The sequence below is a fragment of the Halichoerus grypus genome, chromosome 15, assembly GCF_964656455.1.
Source record: "Halichoerus grypus chromosome 15, mHalGry1.hap1.1, whole genome shotgun sequence".
Classification (NCBI taxonomy): Eukaryota; Metazoa; Chordata; class Mammalia; order Carnivora; family Phocidae; genus Halichoerus; species Halichoerus grypus.
In genome coordinates this window covers 56,105,405-56,125,756 of record NC_135726.1, presented here as the reverse complement: position 1 = coordinate 56,125,756, position 20,352 = coordinate 56,105,405, and the positions used below count along the sequence as shown (strand labels likewise).

The 20,352-nt window shown below is 42.2% G+C and overlaps 1 protein-coding gene and 1 long non-coding RNA gene across 2 annotated transcripts; one reads left to right on the top strand and one right to left on the bottom strand.

The window, feature by feature from the left end:
- Positions 1-596: 596 nt before the first annotated feature.
- On the bottom strand, positions 597-7,868 carry LOC144380291 (uncharacterized). Its single transcript, XR_013444342.1, has 3 exons — positions 7,700-7,868; positions 3,627-5,821; positions 597-715 (listed from the first exon to the last, which is right to left on the bottom strand). It is a non-coding gene; the product is annotated as an uncharacterized LOC144380291 (long non-coding RNA).
- On the top strand, positions 3,902-20,233 carry LOC118525524 (uncharacterized). The gene is made up of 3 exons (XM_036076333.2): positions 3,902-4,034; positions 10,832-10,997; positions 17,267-20,233. The coding sequence occupies exons 1-3, from the start codon at positions 3,939-3,941 to the stop codon at positions 19,177-19,179; spliced, it is 2,175 nt and encodes a 724-aa protein (XP_035932226.2). The 5' UTR covers positions 3,902-3,938; the 3' UTR covers positions 19,180-20,233.
- Positions 20,234-20,352: the final 119 nt, after the last annotated feature.

Genomic DNA, 20,352 nt, shown 5'->3' with positions numbered 1-20,352 from the left:
GGGGAGTTACTTAGGTTTTCTCTGGGTCTCTCCCGTGTATATATGAGATATACGTGTTCATAAACATCTGTTTGTTTTTCTCCTGTTAATCTATCTTTTATTACAGGGGTCTCAGCCAAGAACTCAGAAGAGTAGATGGAAAATTATTTTTCCTTCCCTATACCATGCGTGTTGGCAAGAAAGAAGTTTCCCCATGGACTTCCATAATCCCAAGCAAAGAAATAAGCTGATGGTGGAACTTTAAATTAAACCCAGAACAGTAGAGAAGTTAATTGTGAGAGTCGTGAATCTATTTTGTTTATGAATTTTGTTGCTTGTAAAATTGTCAAGAGAGCAAAATACATATATTCAAAAGAAATTAAAAAAGGATATATCCTCATTTACAGGAATATTTTGATATGTCTCCCTGTAATATCAGTTAAAAACAGGTGCCACTTATTAAAGATTCAAAAATATGAAAAACACAGGAACTAGTTTGACCTAATGAATATATATTAAACCCTCTGACACAAATACAGAGAATAAACACTTTCTAACCCAGATAAATCAACTAAAATATTTACCACTCGCGAATTAAAAAAAAATTCAAACTTAGGTATGGAGAGGTTTTATTTGAGAGGATTATTATATTAGGGAAAACGTTCCAACCACATCTACAAATGTCTCCAAAGCCAGACAGAAAAGTGATCTTCCTTTGTTTCAGGGGTAAACAGGTCTAGAAAAAAAGAGGAGAATGGATGAGCCCGTGGCAAGACCTGTAACTGATCAGAGAATGTTTTACCTTGAAGTTGCCTATTCTTGGGAGGGGCTGTTATAATGGTGGGGTTGTTCTTAATTACAGTGCTCAAGAGGTCTAAATTCTGAGCTTTTGGGAAGGAGAGAAACTTAAGTAAAGTTTAGTTAAGTCATTCTAACAAGCATTGTTCTGTAGGAGGGGGAAATTCTCTCCTTCCCTCTTGAGTCTCTGGCCGGGCTTAAGAATCAAACTGGCATGGGGCGCTTGGGTGGCTCAGTCGTTAAGCGTCTGCCTTCAGCTCAGGTCATGATCCCAGGGTCCTGGGATCGAGCCCTGCATCCCTGCTCAGCGGGAAGCCTGCTTCTCCCTCTCCCACACCCCCTGCTTGTGTTCCCTCTCTCATGCTGTCTCTGTCAAATAAATAAATAAAATCATAAAAAAAGCATTAAACTGACCTAAGATTCACAGGAGAAAAGCAGACACATTTTATTGATTTTTTTTACATGTATAAGGGAGCCTGCACAAGAGAATGAAGACCCAAAGAAGTGGCAGAACCCTGCCTGGACATGAGTATGTAGCACAAACCAGTCCTACTACCATCCCGCGCTGTCCCTGGGGGTACTTGATCTCCCCTACTCTCCCCCATTCTGCCTCTTCCTTCCTATCCAAACCCTTGAGCATGCACACAGAGAAGTCAGCGGCCTCTCAGGGCCTGAATGCAGCACCTCCCACAATCCATGTGTCTCTAGGACCACACAGAGGCTGGCACTAGGTGCCCACAACTACCCCATGCTATATAAACGTATGAAGCCCTCCCAGGTCCTCGCTAAAGCTGCTCCTCTCAAAATTTCTTAGAATTCTATGTCATACTTTTGGCCTTACACAAGTATGCACACAGAGCTCAGCTGCCTCCAGAATCTGCACCCTGGAAGGCAATCTCTTCTGCCTAGCTGGGGTCCCCAGGGTTTAACAGAACGGTGAGACCAGGCACTCTCTCAAATAACCTCTTAGATACAGAATTTTCCTCTTGCACTCCTCCCATCCACAACCACCCTGAGGTCCTACCTCCTGAGAACTGCTTAGAGAACTTAGTTCAGGGCAGGTCCTCTGGCTGCCCATCCAGGACTGGCACACATTTTCTGGATACCCAGATACACATAAAGGAGAGCAAAAGTCCTTAAAATTTGGTAAGTGAAAATTTGTTCTTTTGGTTATAACCTATGTATAGGGAATTCCTCAAAGCATGATGTCTCCAACTCCTGGGGGCCCCGCTGGTCACTCCACATGTTAAAAACAAAATACATGAGCACAAATGAACGAACCATCAGAAAATCCCTCAGAACCACTAATCCCACCACTCCTTTGCTTCCTTTTCTTCCGTGTATATTGAGCTACCGTCACATGAAGACCATTTTAATGATCAGTCATAGGGAAACAAAAGAGACACAGAGAATCTCCACCCCCAGATAGGGAAAAGCCCAGCACCTAAATCCTCCTGAGGAAAATGGATATATAAAACCCAACTCCCACGGTATTACAAGAATTAACTCACATAATTTATGTGACATTCCCAGCACAGTTCCTGAGATGTAGTGCACACTACCATTCTTGTGAGCACATCGCAGATGTTAAAACAATATTGCTTTAGTGAATGAATGCATATTGTTTCTGTAAGGAAAAATATAAACTAAAAATGAGAGAAAGAAAAGAGGTCTCTCTCTTGGGAAAAAAAAAAAAGCAAAGAGACTTTTCTTCCTCCCTTAAGGAAAAATATTAAAACAATATTGCTTTAGTGAATGAATGCATATTGTTTCTGTAAGGGAAAATATAAACTAAAAATGAGAGAAAGAAAAGAGGTCTCTCTCTTGGAAAAAAAAAAAAGCAGAGACTTTTCTTCCTCCCTTTTCCTAGAGCATTTCCCTTAGAAAACTTTTAAGTTCTTTGTCTTCCTGTTTGAAATATATCTACGTCTTTGAAAAGCTAAATAAGGCTCTCGCCAACACTGTAACTCAGGAATGTTTGCTCAAGGATCTGGGAGCCATCTCTTTGAAATGTAAACATCAAAGGAAATAGTATATTTATCTTGCAATTCCTGTGGGAGGATCGGCGCCTAACTCAGCAGGTGCCTTGCTCTGAGTGACAAAACTCCCTCCTGTCATAGAGATACGAGAAGTTTGTTTTCCCTCTGGTTAAAGCCAATTAGCTAACACAAATGGCCACCCAGATTACCTGGTGATGTTAGGATGAGCTATGTGTGGCAAATGGTGCTGTCATGTCTTTTTGAGAACCAGTTATGATCTATCTTGAGAACATGTATGTAATCCTTCGTATCCTCTTGTCTTTTATGACAGGGTGAAATTCATTTCTGCGATCTCTCAAGATTGCCTGTGATGCACATCACATTCTGGTTTAATGCTTATTCACTTATGAAACTGTTTTTTTTTCCTCTACTACCTTTGTGGAGAGGATTGCTGGGTTGGGAGACGATTTTGTTTTTAATTATATTCCCCAACACCGCCCGCTGAGATTTCAGTTTAACAGGAAAACATCTCAGCTTCTAATATAAGCGGCACTCACAACTAAGTTGTTTGAAACATTAATTTAAAATAGCCAGGAGAGGGGCGCCTGGGCGGCTCAGTCGTTAAGCGTCTGCCTTCGGCTCAGGTCGTGATCCCAGGGTCCTGGGATCGAGCCCCGCATCGGGCTCTCTGCTCCGCGGGAAGCCTGCTTCTCCCTCTCCCACTCCCCCTGCTTGTGTTCCCTCTCTCACTGTGTCTCTCTCTGTCGAGTAAATAAATAAAATTAAAAATTAAAAAAATAGCCAGGAGACTGTTCGGTCCACGAGACCCCAAAGAGATTCAAACAAACTGAAAAGCTGAGAGTAAGGTACCTCTGGGCTGAAAGGGCAGGAAATGTTCAGAGGCGGGACCCAGGTCCAGACCCCGCTCCTACGTCGGCCACGCCCCTTCTGTCCAGTCCAGGCCACCGTCCACGGCCCGTTCCCCCCGCCCCCCGCAGCACGCCGCGCATGCGCAGTACCCTGCAGACCCGGAAGCTGAGTGAAGGGCACAGTCAGGTGAGTCAGTGTCAGATTTTTGGTTCAACACTGGCCTTTGTGGGACCCTACCCTCGCCCCAGGGCTCCGATCCGCAACACCCGGAGTTTGGGCTTGCCTCATAGATAAAACCGCTTCCCGCGCCCAATGATTCCCGGCAGCACCATCAGATATTGCAGGCCTGGGAGCTCCGCTGCGGGTCCGGGGGTCCACGTCTTTATCGAGTTAAAGTTGCTGAGGCGGGTAAGCGCCTTCCGTCCAGGGAGACAGCGATTGCGGTCTTTTTCCTCTGAAAACCCTTCCAGGACTCCCGCCACGCTCCGGCCCCTTCCCCCTCTCAGCCACGCTGTGTGAAGTCTTCCCTCGGTGGCCCCCAGGGCGGAGGCGCTCGTGCAGACCCCGACGCCACATCTCCGTGGCCTTGGGGCTCTGCAGGCACCGACCCTCTCCTGACGCCCCCTCCACCTGCGCGACCTCCGGAGCCGGCCCTCCTTGCCTCCTTTGTACTCGCCGCCTTAGGGGTTTCTTCCGCGCAAACCACATGCTTCTGCTTGTCATCGTGTGTTTCCATTCCTGAAGCCCTACTGGAAAGTGTTCTTCCCAGGCAAAGAACGTTTTTGTCCCGTACCTGTGAGTGTGAGGGTGTGGGGCGAAGCAGAGGCAGTCTGACAGAATGAGAGACTACGTGTGAGAGAAAGGAAGGAAGGGAGGGTAGAACTGGGTAGAGCAGGTGGATGTGGAGAGACAGTAAGAGTGGAGTGAACCAGAGAAAAGTAGAAGGAGAAGAAAATTGAGAAATCCAGATTAAAAGGTGTCTCCAGAGAGGTGAAGGGTAGCACACGGGACGAGAGAGACCTTAACCGGTGGTAGGAGTGGGATAGCAAGGAGCAGATCCATCAGACTGAGATTGTGGGGGAAGGAATAGAACTGGAGCCGTGACAGCCAGACAGAGGTGGTGCTGGGACAGAAAGGGGGGCAGTGGGTGACAGCAGATGGACAAACAGCAGGGAAGGGATCCCCTGGCTTTAATCCCTTCATTGGCTTCCTGCTGCCCTCAGGACAAAAATCCAGACTCCACTGTGTGGCTACAGCAGAGAGCTCTGGAGGTGGGGTGACTTTCCAGAGTTGGTCCAATTTGAGGGGAGGAACAGGCTTCTCTTTCCCGCATTGACCAGACATTGGACACTGGCTGCCCAGCCAGGTGCTGTGATGAAGAGGCCACTGCTCCCTTTAGCTGAGTCCGTTTACAAGGAGGGAGTGAGCTGTCTAGTTGTCAGCAGCCGAACTGACAGCTGTGGGGCACTTTGTGCCTGGATCCTGAGGGGTGGATCCAAGAAGCCCCATCTGGTGTTTATGTGGTTGACTTCTGTGGGGTCTCTTAGGACCCAGAAGGGGTTGAAGGGAAAGTGTCACCATTTGGGGGGTAATCTGTAGTGGTTTTGGTCGGGGATCTCATTATTACAAGCAAAGCATTATTGAAAGTATCACACGTGTTTTGTGGGCTACAAATGACATTTTGGGGCATTTCATTAGTAGATACCTGAGTCTTGCTGGAGTATGTACATCATTTCAGACATTACACTTATATTAGGACATTATGGAGGTATCTGAGTTTAGATAGTCTCCAAGAAGGAACATATCGGATCCTGGGGTGGTGGGTGTCTTCCTGCCAAAACGAAAGATTGGTGTTAGGAACTCAGTGTGGGATTCTTCGGCAGTGTATAGGTGATTAGGAGGTTCTGTCCTTTAAGAATGTGGGGTGTCCACTGGGATTGTAGAACAAACACCATGGGAACTTGCAGGAGTGTCTGAGTCAAGAAGGGAGACAGTGGGGGACTGGGGCCCAGGTGGTGGGTGTTTTCACTGGGGCAGGCTTGCTGGAAGTGGGTCTCTGGGAACAGCAGCGAGGGGCGGTAAGGTCGAACAGTACAACAGTCTCGGGATCTTTTGCACACTGCCACTGCTCATCAATTCTTACCTTACCTCTAGGCAGTCACTTTGTTCACCATATACATATGGTAATGTCTCATCTTAAAAAGAATCCACAAAAAAAAAAGAGCCTTTTACTACATTCTCACCTCTTTAAAATAAAACATCCTCTATTAGCTACATTTCCCGCTCTGGTAAGTGCTGTTTCTTATGCTCCATTTCAGAGCAGAATACACTAAACACATGCTTATACTCTGCTTTAGATCTTGCTTCCAGTTTTGTTTTTTTTTTTTTAAGATTTTATTTATTTATTCGAGAGAGAGAGAAGAGTGCATGGGCAGGGGGAAGGGCAGAAGGAGAGGGAGAAACAGACTCCCCACTGAGCAGGGAGCATTACATGGGGCTCAATCCTAGGACCCTGAGATCATGACCTCAGCCAAAGGCAGACACTTAACCGACTGAACCACCCAGGCACCCCCAGTTCTCACTTTCATATCCACCATGCCGCTGAGACTTTCCATGTCTGAGTCACTGGGGACCTCCCCACTTCTCAGTCCAGGAATTGGTGTGCTCTTACCACGCTGGTCCTAGCTATAGCGAGCTGGGCTCCCTCTTCCTGAAGCATTTTCTCTTGGCTTCCACATCACACTACTTTTTTAAAAGTAAATCTATCTTCCAGTTACCTGTTTTAATTTTCTTCTCCCTGTTCATGTGTCTACTTCCCGTGCCTGTTTCCCCTAACTCCCTGGTCTCTGTGGGAGCACCCCTAGGCTTAGTCCCTGAACCCCTTCTCTTCTGTCTCCACCTCCTGCCTTTCCACGTCACTCCATCTCATGACTCTGAACACTGATGTCTCCTTTCACCGCTCCACCCAGACCTCCAGACCTCTTCCCTGAAACCAGGGTCCTGTATCCAGCTGCCTCAGCATCTCTGCTGGGACAACAGTCTGGCGTCTTCACCTTAATATGTCCAGCAGTGACCCCCCAAACTCCTCCAAAAGTGTCCCCTGCAGTCTGCCTCCGCATATAGGGCGACCCTGTATTTCCTGCAGCCTAGCTGGGCATCTTGGCATGTTTGCAAAGTATACAAGACCCATTACTTATTAGTGTTTTAACTTAGGACAAAAGAAATAAAAATTAGATGTTTACTCAAAATGGATAAGGGAATACATGGTTTCCAAAAGTCTTCTCAGGTATAGGGGAAAAGCTTGAAGAATTCTAATCTGCTTTGGAACTTTCTGATCTGCTTCCTTTAATACTCTCTGATCTTACCTCCTCCAACTCTCCTCCACTCACCTGGCTCCAGCCGTACAGGCCTCCCTGCCCTTTCCGGAGCCCAAAATGCCACTACCCCAGGGTCTTCACATGGGTGTCCTGCCTAGAAGTCTCTGGCCTCTCACATGCAGGTGGCAAAGTCTCTTCTTTCCTTGGGTCTTTGTTCTGATACCACCCCTCAGTGGCTGCCTTCTCTGGCTTCTGTCCTCCCACCACCACTCCCTTTAACATTCCATCTACTCCCTCACCCTCAGTTCTGGTCCCTTTTGCCTGCTCTGCATATTTCTTTCTGCTCCTTCCCCTTCCACTGGCTGGATACTCATGACAGCAAGGCCCCAGGGGCGAGCAGAGCCAGAAGGTGGGAGGTGTGCTGCAGCCAGCCTCACACTGGATTGCAGATACAGCTCTTGTGGGCCTCCCAGAGAGTCCCCTTCCAGTGGTCAAGGGCGGATAGGGCCCAGCCTCAGTAGCAGTTAAAGTGTCCCAGGTGCTTCTGATGTGTATCCAGCATTGAGCAGCAAGGCTCTGGGTCCTCCGTTTCTGAGGGAGAGGTGAGGGGGCCCTGCTCTGCGTGGGTGTGATCAGGGCGGGTCTCTGACCTGGGGGGGAATGTCGGGTCCAGCCCAGGTCCCCACTGCTGCAGTGGGGGGGGGGGGCTTCACCAGGGTGGGAGCCAGTTCTGAAGAAAGGGGTGGGGACACTCACTTGTTGGTGTCTGGAGGAGTTCACTGTCCCTGAGCCCCCCTGCTGTGGCAGTGGGCAGCAGAGGACTGTCGTTTCCACACGGAGAGGTCTCCCTGTGTGAGGTTGTGGTGCAGGAAGGACGTAGATTGATTCTAAGCATTAAACTGCAGATTCTTGACCTTTAGGATTGAATTCTCAAGACTGATCTTGTCTGAGAAAGAAGCCTGGAAGAGGAAAGGGAGGAGTCAGGAATGGCTTTTTGTCAGGTAAAGTCATATTCTTGGTTGATTTTCTCTCTCTCATTCCTGCTGTGCCCTTGTTGGACTCGCTGATCTCTGAAGTGTCCCGCCTGAGCTGTGTCTGTCCACATTCCCCCAGGTCTTCCCTCAGTCCCTCTCCTCTCCACTTAGATTCCATCTCATGGTGACCCAGTGACGTGGAGCCTGTGAGGAGCCCCCCTTCGCCCCCCCACCCCGGGCGCATCCTGATGGGCTTTACACCAGGCGTGGATTGGAGACAGGTGTGGGTGGGTATGGTTGGGCAGCAGGGATTGTTTTAGGGGCCACATCTGGATGCACTGTCAGCTCTCTGTAGCCAGGATCAAAGAAGCTACTTGTGGGAGTCATGTATTAATGTGTAGGAATAGTTGGAAAATTCTGGAAAACAAGCTCGATAAGAGGAAATCAGCTCTGCCTGACTTTATAATGCATTCAGAGATAAACAAGTGAACCATGGTGTTTCTGGTTCTAAAATACTAATGATTTAGAATAAAGTTCAGAAGTAGGTATCAATAGGATGTTTTACTCCATAATTGGCTTTAAAATATGGAATCAACCTAAATAGCCAACGGTAAGAGGTTTTAAAAATCATTCTCAGCACATCTGTCCCACATTGACCATGGCATTCCTGTAGCAGCTCTTGTGCAGCAGATGTTTTAGGTAAAAATGGTCGTAATGTAGCCAAGATGTGTAGCGTAGAACTTACTCTTTGCCCTCAGAGATGCTGTAGCCAAATTCTGGTTCCACCATTATTTTTAAGTATTATTATCTCTTTTATTTCCAAAATCACATGAGTAAGTCATGTATGAATAGATGTATTGATTGACTGATTAAACTCCTAACAAAGCAGCAGCTTAGGCACTAAGATGTAATAGGAAGGGGACGCCCCTCCCTGTCGTGTCCTCCCCCATTTGTCTCAGTGGGGAACCACTGTTGTCAGTTCTGTGGCAAGAGTCAGTCCAAACCTTGTAAAAATGCATTTACACGTTGTTATAAAATTTTAGAAGAAACTCCTCAATGAAGTTTGTTGTAACATTTTATTCTGCAAGTTTAAAAAATGTACACAGCATGTCTAGAGGTTGTTTTCATGTTAATAAACACAGACACAGCTTGCTCTTCAATCCTCACTGGAGCATTCTCTTAGTGAAGACACGTGGGACTTTCCCATTTCTCACTGATATAAAGAATGCCACAGTGGCTGTGTATGAGCAGACTGACCTCTCTGCAGATGTCTGAGGATTTCTCTTGACCTGTGATTACCGGGTCAAGGACAGTGCATTATACAAGGACAGATTCTGTCCGATGTGGTCTCCTAAAGCTGCAAAGTACCCTGTCCCAAAACAACACGTGAGATTCCCACCTCCCCCCCCCTCCCCGCCCCATGTAAGCAAAACTTGGTACCGTAATCTCTTTGTGTTTTGAAAACTGGGGGGGAAAGGACAATCCCTTGTATTTCCATTTTCTACCTACTTGTAACTTTCATTATTTTTGTGGAATAAAACATGGTTTTTCATATTTTGCTGTTTTCCTTTGATATATTTTTAGGAGCCATCTTATATTTTGTAGTTTAATTCTTTACATACAGGCTTGTGTCTTTCTTATATTATCAGTGTTTTGCAGTGAAACCTAAATCCTTCTTGCCCTCTGCTTTCTGATCTTACTTTGGAAGAACTCACCTAGCATAATCTCAAAGTACTGTGTTCCATTTAGTACTCCTTTGTTTGTTTAAAATTATCTCTTTGATTTGGCTTTTTAGTGTATATCTCGTAGCTGTTTATTTCATTGATTGAAAAATTTCATGTAACACACACACATTAACAGGTTCCTGTGTCATTTGGCAAGGCTCTCCATTTTTTCTTCTCAAAATTATTTCTCCTCAACATGATGGAGATTTTTTTTGCCTTTTAAATCCCACGTTTCTTCTGCATTTGAATTGCTTTGAATTTCTAAATCACTGAGGTCTTTATGTCACATCTTCCAGTAAGAATTACGCTTGTCAGTCTTTGATCTCTTTGTTCTGTCTTTCAGTCAAGTTTTCTCTTCACATAGGCTGGGAAATGTCTTGCAAATAGAGGTCCTGGTACAACTGCTAATGGGAAGGGGTGTCTCGCCACCTAGTCGGGCCTCAGGCGTACCATGCAATGCTGACTGGCAGGAGCCTGGCTAGCCCACGGGCCTCAGTCTCACCTGTGGTGGAAATGCTTCCAGTGCTCACTATGGATTGTGATGCTTGGTGGAATGGTCTTGCTCAATAACAGGTTTTTAAATGTCCAGTTTGCCATGATTTTTAATCATCCAGTATTTCTTCCAAGATCTGCTGTGATCAATCTGTGTCCTACTTAATCTGTTAAATTAACGTACAACATTAGTAAAGTTCCTCCTCATGAATTGGGGTTTCTTTTTTTAGTAGAATAAACTCCATTTGGCTAATCAACTCCATAATGGTTAAATGTCTGACTTTAAATGGAAACATGTAATTTATATTTTTGCAGATAATTTGTCACACCTGAAGATGCCTCTTGTGCTCTAGATCCTCTAGGTGTGTAGAACTGTCACTAGTGTAGAGAACATAATATATACCATGTCCACATAAACAACCGTGTGTCAAACATTTTTCGTTTATATAGTTCTTTTATTTTCCACAAAAATGGGAAATCTACAGTGTTTTAGTAGATCTGATATCCTCTGATGGAAAAACATAATAAAACAAAATTAGGGATATATAAATTGCTCACAATTATCTATTCGTGCTCAAAATGATGTCCAAACATTCATTTCAGTTGAATCAATCCTGACATCCCTTTCCTGCTCACATTTTGTGTGAACATGAGAATTCTCCCCAAGGTTCCTTGGTGAAATGTGTTTTTCATTTCAGGGACGCATAACATTCAGGGACGTGGCCATAGAATTCTCTGAGGAGGAGTGGGAGTGCCTGGACCCTGCTCAGAGGGCCTTGTACAGGGACGTGATGGTGGAGAACTACAGGAACCTGGTCTCCCTGGGTGAGGATAATGTTCCTCCAGAAGTCGGGATCTGCCCCAGTGAGTCTCTTAGGAGCCCCTGCCCTGCTTGACTGAGATTGAGGCCCTGTACCTTCTGAAATGAAAAAGTTTATGAGGCAGCATCTAGACTTTCACCTCCCCCTTTCTTCAGATGATCTCCCCACTCCACCCTAGATTAGTGACGCTTCCAGAAGCTAAGTAACAACAAAACCTTATGGCAAACTTTATTTTTTTTAATTTATTTTTTTAAATGTTTTATTTATTTATTCATGAGAGTCAGAGAGAGAGAGAGAGAGAGAGAGGCAGGCGCCCCCGTTATGGCAAACTTTAAAAAATATCTGATTCTAGATCCACTTTTGTCCCTGTACTTTTGACTCAGTAGTTCTTGGAAGAGAGCTGGATATCTATGCTTTAAAAATATCCCTTAAGCATTCAGGAGAGACTGAACAAGTTTGTGAAAAATTTTTTCTAGACACATCTGTAACATCCTCTCTCCTCAGTTGAACAAAGGGCTGGAATTGTATTCTGGAAAAGACACAGCACATCATGTTCCTTTCTTTTTATAAGCAGGAATCCCTCTTCCTGACCTGAATATCATCTTTATTTTGGAGCAAGGGAAAGAGCCCCAGACTGTGGAGAGCAAGGTTAAAACAGTGAAAAAGCCAAATGGGTGGGAACACAGGCAAGAGTGCAGAAGGGCAGAGAGTGTTAATAGTGTTTGGGCAACTTTCTCCCAGTGGAAGAGTTTTTCCTTCTTACGAGCTCTTAGAGGAAAGTTTATTTCCCTTCCCCTTGTCACTCCCTTCTTCAGACATGTGGAAGTGCATCCTCCCAACCTCTAGCTCATGCAAAGACCAAAGCAAAATCTTTATCATGACCTGTGGCCCTCTATTATATGCCCCTATGACCTTTTTTTTTTTTTTTTTTTTAAGATTTTTAAGTAATCTCTACACCCAGTGTGGGGCTCAAACCTAAACCCAGAGATCAGGAGTTGCATGCTCTACGCCAGGAGGCCCATGCCCCTATGACTTCTTTGGTCCCTTGACCTTAAGGAGCACTGGGAGGCTGGTTTTAAGGGGTCCTCTTTCTTCCTTAGCCTCATCCCATTCTTGTTCCCATTCCACACGGGTCAGAGTTGAAGCCTCCCCAGTCCTGGCACCAGGCCTTTTCCAGGATCCATCCCATTCTATGTACTTGGGAGACCTTCTTCTGGGGTTGGAAAACATCAGCATCTGGGGCCCAAGAGCTCTCTGCCTCTTCAGGCCCCCCAGCCGTTTCTTCAGTTCTGCTTTTGCCGCACATTGGAGAGAGTGTCTAACCGGGGAGTGGGGTGGGTCTCTCGATCCACCAGTAACACTGCTTTCTCTCAGCAGGGGTATAAGCATGTCCACACCACACTGTGCTGTAAGCTTTGCTATGTTGTGGTTTTGTTTCTTTTCTCTCAAAGTATTTTCTAATTTCCCTTGTGATACCTTTTTTGACCCATTGGTTTAAGAGTGTTTAAAATTTTTCACGTATTTTTTAGCTTTCCAGTCTTCCTTCAGTTCTTCATTTTCTAGTTTTGTTCTTTTGTGGAGAAAATAATTTGTATGATTTCACTCTTTTTCAATTTGTTGAGACTTGCTTCATGGACTAATATATGGTCTGTCCAGGAGAATGTTTCACATGCACGTAGAGAAGAATGTATTTTGCTCTTACTGGGTGCAGTGCTCTATATATGGCTGTCAGTACTCATTGGTTTGTAGTCGGGCTAAAATCATCTGTGTCCTTACTGAACTTCTGTCTAGCTGTACTCTCCATTTTTGAAAGTGAGGTCTGCAAGTCTCCAAACACTATTCTAGAACTATTTTTATTTCTCCCTTCAATTCTATAAATGTTTCATATATTTTGGGGTTCGCTTGTGTGTATGTTCATATTTGTAATTCCTTAATGAGTTATCCTTTTAAGTATATATTGTCCTTTGTCTCATAAAAATTTTTAAAGTATATTTTGTCTCATAGTACAGCCACTGGGAAATGAAAAAATTCATTAGATTCACTATATTGCATTGCCCTAGACCTGAACCCACAATATTTCCAAGTATTATATGAAAACTTGGCTCCTCTATATCCTGTCCTTCTCTCCTGTTGTTGTCATAAAATTATATCTCTATATATTGTGTACCATCAACGTAGATTTATTTTTATTATGTTATGTTAGTCACCATACAATAAATCATTAGTTTTTGATGTAGTGATCCACGATTCATTGTTTTCATATAACACCCAGTGCTCCATGCAGTTCGTGCTCTCCTTAATACCCATCACTGGGCTGACCCATCCCCCCACCCCCCTCCCCTCTAAAACCCTCAGATTGTTCCTCAGAGTCCATAGTTGCTCTCATGGTTCATCTCTCCCTCTGATTTCCCCCCCACTTCATTTTTCCCTCCCTTCACCTATGGTCCTCCGCACTATTCCTTACGTTCCACAAATAAGTGAAACCATATGATAATTGACTTTCTCTGCTTGACTTATTTCACTCAGCATAATCTCCTCCAGTCCCATCCATGTTGATGTAAAAGTTGGGTATTCATCCTTTCTGATGGCTGAGTAATATTCCATTGTATATATGGACCACATCTTCTTTATCCATTCATCTGTTGAAGGGCATCTCAGCTCTTTCCAGTTTGGCTATTGCGGACATTGCTGCTGTGAACGTTGGGGTGCATATGGCCCTTCTTTTCACTACATCTGTGTCTTTGGGGCATCAACGTAGATTTAAAATTAGTTTTGTTTTTTAAATCAATAGGGAAAAAGAGGAATGACAAACCAAAAATACATTAATACCAACCTTATACACACCTATGTACTGTCTTTATTACTGTTACTTATTTCTTGATGTGGATTCGAGTTATTGTCTCTTCCTTCATTTTAGCCTGAGACATTCATTCCCTTTATCATTTTTGTTGGACTGATCTACTAGCAAGGGACTCTCCGTTTTTGTGTTTTTTTCTGGCAATGTCTTAAGTTATCCTCTATTTTGAAGGATAGTTTTGAAGTATATAGAATTTGTAGTAGACTGTTACTTCTCTTTAGCACTATGAAAATGTCATCCCATTGCCTTGTCCATATGGTTTCTGGTGTGAAATCAGTGGGTAGTTTTATTGAGGATCTTTTACCAAAGGAACTGCCCATTGCTGCTTTCAGGATTCTGTGTCTTTGGCTCTTGACAGTTTGATTATGAAGTGTTTCACTGTGGGCTTCATTCAGTTTACCTCACTCGGGGCTTGCCAAACTCCTTGGATACATAGATTTGTGTATTTCATCAAATTTGGGAATTTTTCTGCCTTATTATTTCAAATATTTTTTTCTGCCCACTTCATTCTGTCCTTTCTGGGATTCCCATTATCTTTGTTGGTACACTTGAAGGTATCCCACAGGTCTCTTGTTCTCCATTTTTCTTCATTCTTTTTTCTTTCTCCTGCTAAGATTGGATAATCTCAGTTGACTTAATCTTCAGGTTTCTTAGTTCTTTCTTCTGCCTGTTGAGTTTGGTGTTAAACTCCTTTAGGGCTTTTTCCATGTTAGTTTTTGTACTTTTCAGCTCCAGAATTTCTTTTTTGGTTCTTTTTTATAATTTTTGTCTCTTTGTTGATTCTCTATTTGGGGAAATATTGTTCTTATTGTTTCCTTTGGTTCATTGCACATGGTTTCATTTTAGTTCTTTCAGCATATTTAAAATAGTAACTTAAGTTCTTTATCTAGCAAAGTCCAATATCTGGGCTTCCTCAGGAAAATTTTTGTTAAATTGCTTTTTTTCCTGCATATGAGCTATACATCATTGTTAGTTTGCATGCCTCATAATTTTTTTCTTTAAAGCTAAACATTTTGATTATGACAACTCTGGAAGTCACATTCTCCCCCACCCACACCCTCATCCCAGCATTAGATGTTGCTGCTTATTGTAGTTGTTGTTTATTTCATTTAGTAATTTTTTGGAGTTGATTTGTGAAGTCTGTATTCTTTGTCATGTGTGGCCACTCAAAGTCTCTGGTTAGCTTAGTGGTCAGGTAGTGATTTAACACAGAACTTCTCAAACACCTGGAATCAGAAAAACCAAAAAGCAAAAAACTCCTAGTCTTTGTACATAGATTCTGTATGTTTGGGAATATCTGAAACTCAGCTTGGCAATTTACAGCGATGCCTTAGCCTTTACCTTCTGCTTTTGCTGAGCCTGAAGATTAGCAGGAGGTGAGGCATAGGGCTGCCTCATATGTTTTCTGAGCACTGATCCAGCCCTGAGCATGTGCGTGACTTGGATTCCTAGGAACGTGTGGCAGCCTTTCAAAGTCCTTATTCCCCAAAGCATTTCACTCCCCAGCCCTTATTCCCTGGCTTTTCAGTTTGTCTGCTTTTTGCCCCAAGTGTCATCTGGTAATACATTTGCCTTTAAACGTGCTTGTCAAATGCTGCCCGCCCCCCACCCCCCAGCCCCATAGCTCCTCTTGAATTAATAAGCAAAGTAAAGGTAAAACTTTTTGAGCCAGTTTTTCAGTGAGCCACCAGGCAGGTCAAAGTAAAAGCCGCAGTTCTTAGAGAATCAAGTCTTTTCTGCCACTCTCAGTACAGGAGACCTATACCAGGAACATGGGCTGCCCCTATGCTGGAGAGAATGGGATTGGGCCAGGGGAAGTTAAAATATCAGAAGCTCTTCAACTGAGATCAGCTGCCTGTTTCTTAAGTATCTACATGTTTGCTGTAAACCTTTGTTTAGTTTCCAGAATTCCGATAAAGTTGATTCTGACAGTTTTTGCCAACTTACTTGCTGTTTTTGTGGAGAGATGCACTTATGATACTCAGTGATTTTCATGCTGTTACTTTTACCCAGTTCTTTATAATACTATCTGAAAACTGGTATTTCAGAAGCCAGTGGACATGTGTGTAACTTAGACTGCTAGGAATATGTGGGAGCTTTTCTTAACATATTTTCCAATTCTCATCTTGTGTGCTCTTTCTGGACTATAAGTCCTTTCTCTTGTCCTTAAGTGAGAAATCATTAGAATTCCACAGTCTATAATTTTGTGTAATTGTGGTTACTTATTATTTACCTGTTGGACTTATCTTGGTTTAGTTAAAAAATGTCATTTAATAACTTGTCATTTACAGATTATGGATTTTAGCATCTAGTTTGGAATATGACTGCAATTCACCAATTGTTAATGTTCCAAAATGCCTATTCTGCATAGAGTATAGATAGCTTTAGAGTAGATATTCAGAATATTTTGTTATTCCAATGATGTTGTATTAAATTCTTCTTGATTTTCCTATTACCCCTTTAGTTTTACAAGTCATAATTTCCGTGTATTTATCTTATTAATTAAAAAAAAATTTTTTTTTTTTTTTTTTTAAGTAATCTCTACACCCAACAGGGGGCTCAAACTTACAACCCTGGTATGTCACATGCTCTACTGACTGAGCCAGCCAGGCGCCCCTCATTAATTTTTAAATGGATTATTTGTCCAAAAAAAATCTTATTACTTCATATATAGCTGTGCTTCAGCATTTATTTGCATATAATAATTATGCCGTAAATATGCATTTGTATAATATGTTTCTTTTTTTTTTTTTTTTTAAAGGGGGGTAGGGGTAAGGGAGAGGGAGAGAGAAACCCAAGCAGTCTCCATGCTGAGCCCTTTGTGGGGCTCAATCTCACGACCCTGAGATCACGACCTGAGCCCAAATTAAGAGACACTTAACCAACTGTACAACCCAGACCCCTCAATATCTGTTTTCTTTTCAATATGAGACACCCATTTGTCTACTGCCAATTGGTGTGTGTTTTGGTGTGGTGGTCAAAGAATACACTTTCTTTCAGAACTTATGTAAATTTACATAGTATGAATGATTTGGTCATAGGGTGTTTGAAAACAGGTTTCCAGGGGTACCTGGGTGGCTTAGCTAAGTGTCTGACTCTTGATTTTGGCTCAGGTCATGATCTCGGGGTTGTGAGATTGAGCCCCACATTGGGCTCCGTGCTGGGTGTGGAGTCTGCTTAAGATTCTCTATATCTCTCCCTCTGCCCCTCCTTCTGCTACCCTCTGCCCCTCTAAAACAAACAAACAAACAAAAAAACAGAGAAAGAAAGTAGGTTTCCCTTAAAATAATTTGAAATACATGTCATCTTTTATTAAAGGATTCTATTCACTTTGCATTCTTAAACATTTGCAGACTTTGGTTGAGAAGTTGTTATCTCTTCAATGTATTACTTTTAGTGTAATATCCATTTTGCAACTCTACTTACTGAAGACTATGGTTTTCTATATCTTTCAGAAAGCTCTGCTAGATTCATGATCAAGGAATTACTACCAAAGAAAGAAATTAATAACAGAGAATTATGCCAACCAGTGGTCTTGGGAAGACATGAAAGCCATGGCCTTGAGGATTTTGACTTCAGGGAAGTTTGGGGAAATATGTATGAATTTGAGAGTAAGTGTGGATATGAAGAAAGAAATTCCAAAGGAGTGCTTGTGACAGGTACTGTAAATCTCCCTGGTAGAAAAGGTAAACAAGACAGCAAATCCTGGATTAATTTACCTATAAAGCAGAGTGTTTCTTTAAGAAAAAGTGCATATCAAAATTTTAAACAAGGGAAGTCATTAGTAAAAAATTTGTTAAAAATAAAAAATAATATAGTCTATGCAGGAAATAAGTATACAAAATGTTTTGAAAATAGAATTGGATTAAGCTTTCAGTCACATCTGGTTGAACTGCAGAGACTTCAAACTGAGGAGAAAATTAATGAATGTGATCAAGTTGAGAAGTCTGTCAAAACTTGTTCTTCAGTTTTGCCACTTCAAAGATTTCTTCCTAGTGTCAAAACCAACCTTTGTAATAAATATGGAAGGGTTTTTATGTTTCCTTCATTGTTCACACAGCACCAGAAAACAAAAATTAGAGAAAAACCATACAAATGTAATGAGTGTGGAAAGACTTTTAGCCATCATTCAGTCCTTACTAGTCATCAGAGAATTCATTCTGAGCAGAGACCTTACAAATGTAATGAGTGTGGTAAAGCCTTTAAGCAGTTCTCAAACCTCACAAGACATCAGAGAATCCATACGGGAGAGAAACCGTATAAATGTAGTATCTGTGACAAGGTCTTTAATCAAAATTCCCACCTTACAAATCATTGGAGAATTCATACTGGAGAAAAACCATACAAATGTCATGAATGTGGTAAGGCTTTTATCAAATGTTCAGATCTCTGGCGTCATGAGAGAATTCATACTGGAGAGAAACCTTACAAATGTAATGAATGTGGTAAGGGTTTTACCAAACGTTCATATCTTTGGGATCACGAGAGAATTCATACTGGAGAGAAACCATACAAATGTATTGAATGTGGCAAGGTTTTTAGGCAGTGGTCTACCCTCAGGATTCACCGAAGAATTCATACTGGTGAGAAACCTTATAAATGTAACGAGTGTGGCAAGGCTTTTAAGCAATGCTCACACCTCACTAAGCATCAGAATGTACATCCTGGAGAGAAGCCACACAAATGTACTGTGTGCACCAAGGCTTTTATCCACATTTCAAGCCTTGTGAAACATCAGAAAATCCATTCTGGAGAAAAACCATACAAATGTAATGAATGTGGTAAGGCTTTTATCCAAAGTTCAAGTCTTGTGGAACATCAGAGAATTCATACTGGTGAGAAACCTCACAAATGTAATGAATGTGGCAAAGCCTTTACTGTGCGTTCAAGCCTAACTAAACATAAAAAAAAACATACTGGTGAGAAACCTTATAAATGTAATGAATGTGATAAAACATATACACAACTTATACACCTTACTAGACATCAGAAAATACATAGTGAAAAGAAACATTATGAATCTAGCATACGTGATAATGCTTTTATTCAAAGCTCAAGCTTGGGGGATCATCAGAGAATTCATGGAAGAGAGAAACCTTACAGATGTAATGAGTGTGGCAAATCCTTTAACTGGTGTTCACGCCTTACTCGACATCAGAGAACCCATACTGGAGAGAAGCCATATAAATGTAATGTGTGTGGCAAGGCCTTTAGTCAAAATTCAAACCTTACAATTCATCAGAGAATTCATACCGGAGAGAAACCTTACAAATGTAATGACTGTGACAAAGCCTTTAAGCAGTATTCAAGCCTCATAAGACATCAGAATATACATCCTGGAGAGAAACCACACAAATGTGTGTGGTAAGGCTTTTATCAAAGTTCACACCTTTGGGGTCATGAGGGAACGCATCCTAGAAAGAAGCCATACAAATGTATTGAATGTGGCAAGGCCTTTTGACAATGGTGTGACCTCAGGATTCACCAAAGAATTCATGCTGAAGAGGAACCTTAGAAATGTAATGAATGGCATAAATCATTTAACCATTTTTCACAATACGCTATATATACATCAGAGAATTTTTACTAGGGAGAACTAGTCCAAGATTAGTCAACCTCAGATGTTAAATTCTTCACAGTAAGTAAAAGTCAAAATCATTTTAAGACTCAGAGATGAGTGTCAGTGGAGCAAGGAGAGCTTTAGGAATGTAACGTTTCTTTTAAAAATACTTCTATTACTTGAGGTTCCTTGAAAGGCCTACATCACTCACTATTGATGTCTTTTGATCTGAAGTTTGGAATTTGTTGATGTTATACCTTCATTACATGTTTTTCATGTGTTACCATGATGGTCTCTGGGAGCAGATCAGTAAGATAAAGGGCCTACTTTATTAAATGTGATCATTCACATCCATATATCCTGAAGGAACACTGAATTTTAACATACAGTGTTTTGTGGAATTGAATGAGTACACAGGTTGGGCAGAGAATATATGTAAAAGAATGATGTAAATAATATGTTCAGGATCCCTTCTACAGATTTGTCTGTATAACAGAGGGCCATGGATTATCAGAAACCACTGCTCTGCCAGAGGAGCATGAAACAGCAGGCTTTGAGACTGAGAGACTGAGATTTTCATGATAGGTTAGTAGGGATTGCTTATGTGATAGAAATAATGGAGAAATGATGGTCATCCTCTCCCTTTAATGAAAATAGTGGTATATCAAAGATGAGTGAACAGTTAGTCTTATTTTGGGGAACTAAAGAGCAGTGATCAGAAGAACTTAATCAAAACAACCACAATACAGTGTACAGGGTATAGTATTCCCGTTTAACCACTACACTGATGCTGTTTTACTCAGAATGTATCGTACTTATGTTTTAAGTAATAAAATGTAATCATTTTTTTCAAAACTCTAAATGAATCATGTTTGTTTTCTTCTATCAGATCAAGTCTATAGTTTCATTACAGTACTTCGTAACAAACAGTAACAATACATCTTCAGGCTGTCAGGAGAGGTATCTGCAACAATTTTTGTC

Excerpts from the sequence above, each read along its gene's own strand:
- LOC118525524 (XM_036076333.2), top strand. The coding sequence starts at position 3,939 with ATGATTCCCGGCAGCACCATCAGATATTGCAGGCCTGGGAGCTCCGCT. Across the intron at positions 4,035-10,831 it reads AGTTAAAGTTGCTGAGGCGG|GGACGCATAACATTCAGGGA; the intron begins GTAAGCGCCTTC and ends TTTTCATTTCAG. Across the intron at positions 10,998-17,266 it reads AGAAGTCGGGATCTGCCCCA|AAAGCTCTGCTAGATTCATG; the intron begins GTGAGTCTCTTA and ends TATATCTTTCAG.